Source organism: Carassius gibelio, chromosome A10 (genome assembly GCF_023724105.1).
Source record: "Carassius gibelio isolate Cgi1373 ecotype wild population from Czech Republic chromosome A10, carGib1.2-hapl.c, whole genome shotgun sequence".
NCBI lineage: Eukaryota > Metazoa > Chordata > Actinopteri > Cypriniformes > Cyprinidae > Carassius > Carassius gibelio.
The window spans coordinates 1,821,899-1,833,942 of NC_068380.1; the positions used below are offsets into that span (position 1 = coordinate 1,821,899).

The 12,044-nt window shown below is 35.1% G+C and overlaps 2 protein-coding genes across 2 annotated transcripts; one reads left to right on the forward strand and one right to left on the reverse strand.

Moving 5' to 3' along the window:
* Positions 1–5,399: 5,399 nt before the first annotated feature.
* LOC128020782 (histone H2A.Z) lies at positions 5,400–7,124 on the forward strand. The gene is made up of 5 exons (XM_052607448.1): positions 5,400–5,546; positions 6,098–6,175; positions 6,261–6,374; positions 6,514–6,643; positions 6,744–7,124. Exons 1-5 carry the CDS (start codon positions 5,544–5,546, stop codon positions 6,803–6,805), a joined length of 387 nt encoding a protein of 128 aa, XP_052463408.1. The 5' UTR covers positions 5,400–5,543; the 3' UTR covers positions 6,806–7,124.
* A 937-nt stretch (positions 7,125–8,061) lies between these two features.
* LOC128020781 (homeobox protein vex1-like) lies at positions 8,062–11,288 on the reverse strand. The gene is made up of 3 exons (XM_052607447.1): positions 10,767–11,288; positions 9,704–9,960; positions 8,062–8,989 (listed from the first exon to the last, which is right to left on the reverse strand). The coding sequence occupies exons 1-3, from the start codon at positions 11,041–11,043 to the stop codon at positions 8,645–8,647; spliced, it is 879 nt and encodes a 292-aa protein (XP_052463407.1). The 5' UTR covers positions 11,044–11,288; the 3' UTR covers positions 8,062–8,644.
* Between the last annotated feature and the right edge of the window lie 756 nt (positions 11,289–12,044).

Here is a 12,044-nt window from a genome sequence, read left to right on the forward strand (position 1 = left end):
GTCCATAGCCTACATTGTTACCTTTTTTGTTCTCCTTTTGACTATTTGGGGGAAACATTATAAACATAAAAAAAGAAAATCTAGACCTACATAAACATTGACAGGCATCATAATTAACACACAAAAGAATTCAGAATCTGTTTACTTTTATATTTTTTTTGGTGTATTTTTGCTGTCGTTTATGACAGAAAACGACAATTGAATCATTTTCTTTTGATGAAATGTGTTTATTAATATATAGCCTATACTGAACAACCCTGTAAAATAATAAATCAAATTGAAAACAATAAATGTGGACTATAACGCCCTCCACTGTCCACAAATAAAAAGAAAAGAGAGATGGATCAAAAAGACCATCCTGTTCCAGAATAACTGACCCTTTTTTATCTTATGTGACCCTGGACCACAAAACCAGCCTTAAGTGTAATTTTACATTTTTTATCATCTGAAAGCTGTATAAATATTAGGATATCAGGATCAGACAATATTTGGCAGGGATACAACTATTTGAAAAATGTAATCTAAGGGAGTCAAAAAATTTAAATACTGAGAAAATCACCTTTAAAGTTGTCCAAATTAATTATTAGCAATACAAATTACTAATCAAAAATTAAGTTTAATATAATTATGGTAGTAAATTTACAAAATATCCATTGATTGAACAAAAGAAGAAGAAAGAAGCATGCACGTTTCCATAGTGACTCGTCCATTCGTCTCTCTGTTGAGAATGTCTTGAGAACCTTCTGTGTTGAATGAACTAACTCCTGGACAAATGTTTGGAATCACATACCTCAGGTAAGCAAAGTTTGAGGTTAATCAACTGAGAGCTCAGGGTTTAACAGATGGTTAGTTAATTGTGCTTTCTGGAATACACCCCGGGGGTGTATATTAATGTAGCAATAGGAGCACATAGGACGCATATGTACGGATGTTGTTTGTTGACTTTAGCTCAGCATTTAATACTGTCATTCTCTCCAATCTGACGACAAAACTTGGAGACCTGGACATTAACACCACCCTCTGCAGCTGGATTATGGACTTTCTGACCAACAGGACTCAGCATGTTCGGTCAGGCCAGACCTGCTCCACCACCATCACACTCAACACCGGCGTACCACAGGGCTCTGTGCTGAGCCCATTCCTGTACTCCCTCTACACTCACGACTGTAAGCCTTTGCATGGATCAAACTCCATCATTAAGTTTGCTGATGACACCACAATGATTGGCCTCCTCAGAGACAAGGATGAGACTGTCTACAGGGAAGAGGTACAGCACCTGGCTGCATGGTGTGCTGACAACAACCTGCTCCTTAACACCAGTAAGACTCATTGTGGACTTCAGGAAGAAGAAAGAAAGCATGTATGAGTCTATCCAGGTTAACAGGATAGTTGTTGAATGTGTCTCCAGCTTCAAGTTCCTGGGAACCACTATCTCGGAGGACATGTCCTGGACCGCAAACACCTCCAGCAGATCCAGCAGACTCAGTAACAGCTTTTTCCCTAGCTGTTTCATTACTGTATTCTGCCCTCTGAATTGCCTTGTACCTCACATATCCAATGACAATAAAATTGAATCTAATATAACAGAATATTCAAGAAAGCAAGGTTAACTTATCATAACATATACTCTGAACTCTTGGTTGATTAAAATCAACCCTGTCTAAAAACAGGTTAACACGAGTCACCATGGAAACCGAAGCTAAGAAAAAGCACACCATGCTGCTTCTTTCTTCACCCTTTATTCAGTGATCATTTACTGGATATCGCCACCTAAAATATGGTTGTGCCAATCATTTTTCTTTTTTTTTTCTCTTTTTTAATCTTTTAATCACTGAGAAAAAGAATGATATTGTTTGTTTGATGTTAATTATATTATAAGAAATATCTTATTATATAATAATATGTGTGAGATGACAGTAAAATAATATAAACATATAAAAATGAAATGAACATTACCTTGTTACAGGGGCGGATTAAGGTTATGGCCAATTAGAAAATTTACAATACCGCTCTGAACTCCCAAACTGACTCAAATGATTCGCGAACCCGCTCCGAACTCCCAAACTGACTCAAATGATTCGTGATCGCGCTCCGAACTCTCAAACTGACTCAAATGATTCGCGATCCCGCTCCGAACTCCCGAACTGATTCAAATTATTTGCGATCCCCAAACTGACTCAAATGATTTGCGAACCCACTTTGAACTCCCGAACTGACTCAAATGATTTTCGAACCAGCTACGAACTCCCGAACTGATTCAAATGATTTACGATCCCGCTCCGAACTCCCGAACTGACTCAAATGATTCGCGAACCCGCTCCGAACTCTCGAATTGATTCAAATGATCCGCGAAGACGCTCCGAACTCCCGAACTGATTCAAATGATTTGCGATCCCCAAACTGACTCAAATGATTCGCGAACCCGCTCCGAACTCCCGAACTGACTCAAATGATTCGCGATCCCGCTCTGAACTCCCAAACTGACACAAATGATTCGCGATCCCCATAACTGACTCAAATGATTCGCGATCCCGCTACGAACTCCCGAACGGACTCAATCTGCCTAGGCCAATGTCCCAGTTGCTCCAAAAAAAAAAAAAAAAACTAGCTCCATTCTCCCATCCGCGCTCGCGACCGCTCGCATGTTTGCGGCTGAATGTTTATAATTGATGGATGAATCCAATCCAGCGAAGAGAAAAGAAAACTAAAAGTAAAAAAAAAAAAAACAGATAAAGTTAAAAGTTGGAGATAAAGTTGGCTTGACGTTGGACGTTGGACGAGTCTCTTTAGGGACCGTCTCTAAAGTTACATGCGATATTGGTATACACTTTTCTAACGTCAGTAGCATTTGATGGGAATGACTTATAGTCATAAAACAACTGTAATTGTTCATGTACGTGTCAGCTATAATGCACAAATGAATTAAATGTTTGATATTTATTAAAATAATCTGTAAATCATATGTAAATTATGCTACTCTTTCACATGGGCTCAAACGCAGATTTAAAGCTCAATAATGTTGTCATTTAGGTGTCAGCTACAATGCACACCTTATACATTTTTAATATATATTAAAATAAAGTATAAATTTAGGTAAAAATTAGGCCTGTTTATCACTTTCAGGAACATAACTGTGAAAGTTTTTCTTTTTTTTTAGGTTTCCTTACGAAAATTACCCATGGTTTTAACAATAGCACAACAAATATTTTTTTTGTAGCCATGGTAACTGCAAATTAACCATGGTTTTGTTACTTCAAATAATAATTTACAAAGTATTTATATACTGTAATATTTTGTTGTTGTTGTTGTTGCTATAAAAACAGACCTAAGCCATCAATAGCCTGTAAAATGACTTAAAATGCATTATATAAAAAAATAATGAGGCAGTAACAATTGGTTAATATAACACTGTTACAATACAAAATGTAGGCAAATACAAAATAAAAAATTTATGTATACATTATTACAAATGCCATGTAATTGCTGCTGTTACACTTACAGGATGATCAAATCCTTGTTTAGGCTACTGACCAAACATTTCATTCAAATATTCACTTAATCTTTCATTTTTGGCCACCTTTTTGATATAGATGACACAGCCTTTATAATTTCTTCAACAACAAAAAAAAACGTGCATATCACAACCCTTACAAAAATAAACCATGCCTTTATCATAGTAAAACTGCTTAATTTCCTTTTGCATAATTTCTGAATGCTTGAGACTATAAAATAAATTAGAGTCATAATAAAGTTATAGCCATAGGTAAATGTCGAGAGCTACAATTATGATTTGTAAATAATACAATTTATTCATTTACTTTTTTATTTGATTAAAGTTCTTTTTTCACCCTATAGGTGTTTTTTTCATCATCATATTTGAGGAAGGGGGGAACAACAATACAATCCTGCTCAGGACACCCATTTGGCCAGCAGTGGCCCTGAAGGTGTTGATATACACGTCTCTGGGAATGTGTGCTATACCACACACACACACACACACACACACACTGAAGCACGCGTAGTGTTTTAAACTCTTCACTATATTGACGCATGATGTAGGCTACATGTGCACGTCAGCGTACTATGAGAGGATTTTACCATTTCATTTGATAAAACTATCATCATTCATCGTATTCACAAACTGACAGAAACTGCAATGTCTTTATGACAACCTGTCAAAAAAAAATCTCGGTATAACTTGAAGACATTCAAACAGAAATATAGTACTATTGCACAGTAGAGTATGCTATACGTCAAGTAGGCTTAATAGCTAATAATAATAGTTAATTAAAAAACACAGAAACTCTGGTTACAACCCACCAAAATAAAAGTTTGGTCTAACTCGAATAAATTATGTATGAAATAGCACAGTAAAATATAGCCTACTTTAAAAAAGATATATTTATCACATATATTTATCATCAAACTGTGAGAACTGTGACTAAATTCAGTACATATACGTCTGCCATATGTTGCCACCCCTCAATAATTGTATGTATGTATGTATGTATGTATATATATATATATATATATATATATATATATTTATATATATATATATATATATATATATATATATATATATATATATATGTGTGTGTGTGTGTGTGTGTGTGTGTGTGTGTGTGTGTGTGTGTGTGTGTGTGTGTTTGTGTGTGTGTGTATATATATACATATATGTATAGTTTATCCGCATACCCTTAAACATAACCTGCTTTCTGGAACACTCCCTATAGGAGGCAAAATTACATATTTATTTGTTTGTTTGTTTGTTTGTTTGTTTCTTCATTATTTATTTGTTAATTACTGTATATTTAAATAATTTTAAATGCGACCAGGTGAAAGAAATGCTCTTTATGATCAATTAACTGCTGTTAAACACATAAATCTGAAAAGAACTGAGAGAAATAGGATGAAGAACAACTATTGATATGAGCCTTAAATGTAGAAATAAGGAAATAAGATTAAAACTGTGCATGCTTTCCAGTTTTCAGAATCCTGTTTGTTTTATTTCAGATCCTCTTTTGTTCTCCTTTAGTCAAACATTACCCTGGCCATCAGTCATAAAACAGTGATAAGCTTGCACAACAAAAAGGGCACTTTTAAAATTTTAGTGTTGAAAAAAGGAAGCTGAACAGAGACAAAACGTGCTCAATGATACTATTTATATGCTTTGCATTGTAGCTTTTACAACGGAATACGATGCACAATAACATGCAAATTACTATTCTATAGAAATTATTTTGATCGGAATATTGCCAATCTCGTCACCGTATTAAAAAATACTTATGTTTTTCTAATCGGTTTTAATGTACTGAATGATGACGCCAGCACGCATGCGCACAAGACTAGTGCGCGCTGGTGGTCCGAGAAAAAAAAAACCTTATAGACAAGTCCTGTGATTGGACAGAACCTATGTTTCAAACCAAGACGCAGCTCGCTGATTGGTTATCGCTCTGGAACGTACCGCGCTAACGCCGAAGTGGGCATCATTGTGTTTTCCCTCCGTTTCGTGCGAAAAGAGAAGAAGCTCATCTGGCGACATGGTAAAGAAAGCTTTTATTTTCTAATTACTAAAATAAAGCTTAGCTCGTACGGCTGTGTTTTGTGTTAATTGTAATAGTGCCTTGCTTTAATTTTGTGCACGTGATTGTTTTATAATAAGCTCGCGGTGTTTGTAGGTTTGCAGTGTTTTGGTGAAAGAGCGCTAATCATGGATTAGAGTGAATTTGATGCATTATTTTGAAAAACGAATCATAGAGACCGTAAAGCAATGCGTGCAATTAATAATTCGAATGCAGCGCTGGTGGAATATGGCAATATTTTAAATTAACGCAACGTTTATGTTTATAAATAAGTGCCAACTCTCGTCGAAGCATTTTGCTAAATTTTGTTTGGACACGCCAAAAAAAAATGAATCTACTTTGCTTTATTAGTACTTTTGTTTAAATACTTATATTATTAATGAATCCAAGCATCAGTGTATAATTTACAGGTTCGCTTTTTTTCGATTTGATTAAAAAAAAGCAATGTTTACACTGGCAACAACTTCGATCAGGCTTTTAACTAATAAGTCCCTTTTGTTGTGCTTCTGCAGGCAGGAGGAAAAGCTGGAAAGGACAGTGGAAAGGCCAAGACAAAAGCAGTCTCCAGATCACAAAGAGCTGGTCTGCAGGTACAAATTCCAGATAAAATAAATAAACAACTGCTGCTGATTTTAACAGAGTGATATTGAGTATGTGATTGTTTTTCTGTGTCAGTTCCCTGTAGGTCGTATCCACCGGCACCTGAAGACCCGAACCACCAGCCACGGTCGCGTCGGAGCTACAGCAGCCGTGTACAGCGCCGCTATCTTGGAGTACCTGACTGCTGAGGTGATGAGTTTATTTTGGCAGAGTTTGTTAAACAAGCCTGTTGGATGTCATCGTGGCAGATTGTTGGCTGGTTTAGTCTTTAATGCTTCTATAAAGGAAATGTCACCTCTTTCAAACCCATTCCTCGTCATATCCACAGGTTTTGGAGTTGGCTGGTAATGCCTCCAAGGATCTGAAGGTGAAGCGTATCACTCCGAGGCATTTACAGCTGGCCATCCGTGGTGATGAGGAGTTGGACTCGCTTATCAAAGCTACTATTGCTGGTGGAGGTCAGTTTCGTTTAAATCCAGATTATTTTTTTGAGTGCATGGTGTTATAAAATGTAGCTTTGATTATTTTAATGGCATGTCTTTGTGTCTTTCTTTGCAGGTGTGATTCCACACATCCACAAGTCACTGATTGGAAAGAAGGGCCAGCAGAAAACCGTATAAAATGCATTGATATTCGATTCTGTCTTTGTATAGAAAACGGCAATCAGCATTGGGAGAGCAGTTGCTTTTGTTACGTTTCTCCATTTGTTTGGTCATGTTTGGTAATCGTAGTTTAACATAACAATGATTAGAGTTTGACCTACTATATTCATGATAGTTAATGGGGGAGGGGGTGTTAAATGTTGTGGGATAAGGAAATGTAATCATGGTTTTTGTTTTAAGCTGGGTTACGGATGGTTTTGTGAGGTTTGGGCTTCATTATTGGCTTTTTAAAATCTGTTTTATACATTAAAAGATGTTTTTTTTTTTTAAATCTAAATATTTTGCCTTTTGTGATTTTCATTCAACACGTATTCCTTAACTCCTATTAGATGAAGATCTATTAAAATTAGTCCTGATAGTCATTCTTGGATCTGACATTAGAGATTGTGAATAAAATTTATAGAAAACATTCCTAGCTACATTTCGATTGTACAAATCTTTTAAAAAGTACTGAAATGTATAGATTAAAACGCTCGAGTAAAAGTACTTAAGGACATTTTTCTCAAAGTTTACCCAGGCGATCTTATTTAACAAATCGCTTTCTGTGGATCTTAAAAAGTCTTAATTTAACTTTCCACAAATTAGAGCATTAAAATATCTTAAATCAGAGCAGAATGTCTTGAATTGTCTTTTTTCAAGTACAAATATCTAAAACATGCACAGGTCACATAACATTTTCTTAAGATGTAAAATGAAGATTTTTTGAGAAATCTTTTTTTTTTATGAGATTGAAATTTTTCATAAATCAGGATATCTTATAGGACTGTGCATCTGGATTTAAGAATCTTTAGGCATTTGCACTGGAAAACAAAAAGTACTAATGAACAGCATTTTTGCAGTGTGATCAGAAGTTACAGTAAAAGTTATGTCTATAATCTCGTGGTTGGGAGCTGAGGAATTCAAGCCATATACTAAGATTTTTGTAAAATGAAAGAAGAATTGGAGTTATGTTTTAATTTGTGTTTTCAAATCTTAAATTTACCTTCATAAAACCTGCAGAAACCCCAAAACTAAATGATTCCATACTAAACTACACGTAACTCTGTTCATGCAAATGTGGTCCTATATGCTTATTTGAAAACTGACAGGCTAAGTTAAAATTGTTAGCAATAAATAATAGCATGCTGAAAATATAAGATTAAATATGTTTAGTTTTAGTTTAGTATATTTGTTGGAGAAAAAGAAAATCCCCCAAATGATGAAGTACACTGCTGTTTTTAAGTGTTAGGGTCTGTTAAACTTTTTAATGTTTTTTGAAAAAGTCCAAGACTACATCTATTATATTTAAAATGGTAATGATACAAAATATCATTGCAGTTTCAAATAATTGTTTTCTATTTGAATAGTTTAAAATAAAATGTAATTCCCGAGATGGCAAATCTGTATTTTCAGCATCATCCTCCAGTTTTCAGTGTCACATGATCCTTCAGAAATTTCTGATTATCAGTGTTAAAAACAGTTCGATAAACAGAAAGTTCAAGTGAACAGAATTGATTTGAAATATAAATTTTGCATAGAATTATAGTCTTTACATTCACTTTTTGAACAATCCTTCTCTGATTAATTAAAATCATAAAGATAAACTTTTTAACAATAGTCTGTAATGACGCACTTCACCTTTCAGTGAAGTCAAATAGAAAATGATTTATTTATACACTCCTTTTGTACACATAGACATGAACGGAATACAACTTTTCAATCATATTTAAATAAAACGGGAAAAAAAAAATATATATATATATGACACATTTTTATTGCACTTCACCCTGTATTCACAAATGCAATTCTCGTCTCGTGTCACTGAGTGTTGTAGTACTGTGAGTGACAGGGCTGGTATGGACTCATCATGGACGGGTTGCTGGGATGGACAGGAAGGCTCTGTAGGGTGCTGTACCGATACAGGGCCTCCACAGGAAGGGTCGGCAGGCCCCCGGAAGCAGCAGGGCTGTAGATGAATCCCGGGCCGTAAGATGGGCTCTCCTGAACCGCCGGGTAGTAGCTGGGATACGGAGCGGCACGGAAACTGTGCAGATCGGAGTAATGCATCATATGCGATGCCACCTTGACCTGGCAGGCGTGAGCCAGACTGTCCTGAACGGTCCGTTTCAGCTTCATGCGTCGGTTCTGGAACCAGTTTCTGATCTGATGGAGAGAAACATAAGATAAGTTCACATTTAACACACAAATAAAAGTCAAATCACTAGTTTTGGGACTTAAAGGCCCCCTACAGTTATGTGAGTGGAATTACAGCGAATAGTTGTACGCGTGCATTTGTTTCTGCCGTCGCTTTTTGCAAAATTTTGTACACCCATTACAAAAGTTATTTTAAGTCAGTGTACCATTAAAATGATCTTTAAGTTGAAATTTAAAGGTTGCAAAGGAAGACACGAATGTATTTTAATCTTTAAATCAACTGAATTGCTTTGCAAAAAGATTCACTGTATCGAATCGCTCGAAACGCAACAAGTTAGTGACGTCTGCTGGTCAAAACTGTGTAAATGCAACAAAACTCAGGCCAATAGTTTAAGTTTTTCATAGTTTAATATGAAATGCTGTAAACAACTCATCATATTGCAGTTTAATGTGTTTTTTTATATATATTAAATTACTTTGTTTGTTTTATGGCTAAACTGGCCAAAACTAATGTTCTTAATTTTTATTATACGAAATAAAATTATTATAAATGAATAATACTAAACATTTACAAAAACTGATTCGAATCAAATGATTCGTAAATATTTTGAATCCTCACAAAGCTGTGTTTCGAAAGCACTCATCGACATTGCAAGGTAAAAAAAAAGAATTCACAGACACTTTAAATCTAATTTTTAAAACCACAGTGAATCGACCTCTCACCTGTTTGTCAGACAGATTTAGTCTTTTGCAGAGCTCAGCTTTGTCCTGGGCTCCAAGATAAGCGTTCCTCTTAAAGGCTTTCTCCAGACTGTTGATCTGCTCCGCGGTGAAGGCGGTTCGGGGTCTGCGGCCACTAGAGGGAGACACTGATGGGACCGGTGCTTTAGGGGCCCCGGGTGAGAGAGAGGGGCCCCCCTCGCTCTCGTACCCTGATGTCTCCTCCTCCTCCGTGCTGCTGCTGAAGCCTGGCTCTGAGGCTGTCAGGAAACAGATAGACATAAAGAGTTAAATATGAGGTCAGGAAACACAAATACATAAAAGAATAAAAATAAACACAAGGGAGCAAGAGAAAATAAACATTTGGTAAATTTTAATTTAAATGGAAAATACTCAGCTGAAAATAAGTAAATCGTTTTTAAAATTTAGGAAAAATACGACAAAAATAAAGTATGCTGTAACTGTAAATTTGCTAGCATTACATTTTAAAATGAGATCCAAACTACATGAAATAGCTTTATAGTTAATAATTCATTAGTTTGTTATTTTAATAAAAATATTTTAGTGTTATTTATTATTTTAACAGTATTGTAATAGTTATTTTAACTATAGCTGTGTTATTATTATTTAGACTTATTTTTAATTTTACTTAACCATTAAAAGTAACAACAGTATTTTAGGTGAATATTTTACATTAAATGATTTTAAATGTAAAATAATAACCTTTCTATTTTAATATATTTTGGCAGTTTAGTTTTACTTTTAACTGTTAAAGTCATTGATCCTATATAATTAACTGTTGATAAACAAAAAAATAACAAGTATTTTTGTATCGGTATTTTACATTATTTAAAATCTTTTATAAATGTTTTCTTTTTTTCCTATCATTTTTTATTTAGTTTATTCCAGTGTTGGCAAAGCTTCTGTATTTTATTAGAATTATTTAAATTATTAAAAAATAAAATAACAACAGTATATTTAAATCAGTATTTTCCATTAAAACATTAAAAATTGCATAAAGATTACTCAACAGTATTAACATGTATTATGAGAACAGTTTTTTTACCGTAAGTGTGTTGCTGGACGATATTCTCATTTGACCCAGTCTCTTGCGTAGATGTACACAACAAACTGTTTCCGGACTGTGCTGGCTCCATACGTTTCTCCTGATTCTCCATGTTTTCCGGTCTCCGTCTGCTGTAAAAGCCAGGAAGGCTCTCAGATGCAGTGCCAGAGGTGTTCGGGACATCCTGGCCGGGAGAAACCCAAGAGTTTAAGCGAAGTGTGGATGCCAAGGTCTGGCTGCTTTGAGAAAGCCACTCGATGGAAAAATGCCCCTTCATTTTAGCGAACCAACTGTGTCCAAATCCAGATATCCGGTTTGACACAAGGCAGTTGTGGAGTTCTTCTTCCTAAAGATGAGTTTCCAGCAGAAGTCCTGTGACTGAGTGAGTCAGATGTGTGTTTGTGTTCTGGCAAGCGTTGCTTTGAGTTCACTGATCAACACCTCCAGTGTAGGGCTTAAGTATTTATAGGGCTAATCCCAGCTCATTTACAATTCACTTCGCCCCGGATCAAAGGAAACGTCCTGATCTCCACCCCTTCAGTTTTCACAAGTGTGGTAATGAAGACGTCTCAATCGGCCTCCAGTGAACCCATTAACTCCTGGCACCAGTAAGTCTGGAGATGTGATCCCCTCCCTAAAACCATCTCTGATCCCATCTCCTCTCTGAGGTGTGCATGTGTGTTATTTCATGTGTCCACATTAGAACAGTGTGGTGCAGGAAGTTCAAGGTTAAACACAGTGGCTTGCAATTCATTATCAACCACAATATTTGGTAATCCCAAAAGGTAAATAGTTTTAGTTATTTGACTAAAATGTTACAGCATAAAGTCCACAGAACTAAATCCACTTTCTTTCTTTCTGCAGATTAAAAAAATAAAAGATTTCAATTTTTTTATAGTCCTTTTGTCATAAAATTTCTTAGAACAGAAATGTTAATGTAAAACTACAATATGAAAAATGAGATTAATATCTGATTCATTCATTTATTGATTTATGCACAAAAAAAAAAATTTGAAAGTCCCTTATCCAAAGAGCAAGAACTTGGAAAAAGTATTTGTTTGTTCGTTCATTTATTCATTAATTTATTTAGTTCCAGCATTAGGCTCAAGCATTTCGTAGGATAAAGTGAGAAAATTATTAATTCATTTCAGAACAATACAATAAAGTATTATTTTAGTCCTTTATTATAATCTCTTTAGAACAGAAATGCCAAACAACTTGAAAGAGGACATCTAAATATATATATATATATATATATATATATATTTTTTTTTTATT

What these genes read in the sequence shown, in the direction of transcription:
- LOC128020781 (XM_052607447.1), bottom strand. Translation starts at nt 11,043, where the DNA reads ATGAAGGGGCATTTTTCCATCGAGTGGCTTTCTCAAAGCAGCCAGACC. An exon ending in CGTCCAGCAACACACTTACG is followed by an intron (nt 9,961 to 10,766) that starts GTAAAAAAACTG and finishes GTTTCCTGACAG; the next exon opens with CCTCAGAGCCAGGCTTCAGC. An exon ending in TAAATCTGTCTGACAAACAG is followed by an intron (nt 8,990 to 9,703) that starts GTGAGAGGTCGA and finishes TCTCTCCATCAG; the next exon opens with ATCAGAAACTGGTTCCAGAA.
- LOC128020782 (XM_052607448.1), top strand. An exon ending in CACAAAGAGCTGGTCTGCAG is followed by an intron (nt 6,176 to 6,260) that starts GTACAAATTCCA and finishes TTTCTGTGTCAG; the next exon opens with TTCCCTGTAGGTCGTATCCA. An exon ending in AGCTACTATTGCTGGTGGAG is followed by an intron (nt 6,644 to 6,743) that starts GTCAGTTTCGTT and finishes CTTTCTTTGCAG; the next exon opens with GTGTGATTCCACACATCCAC.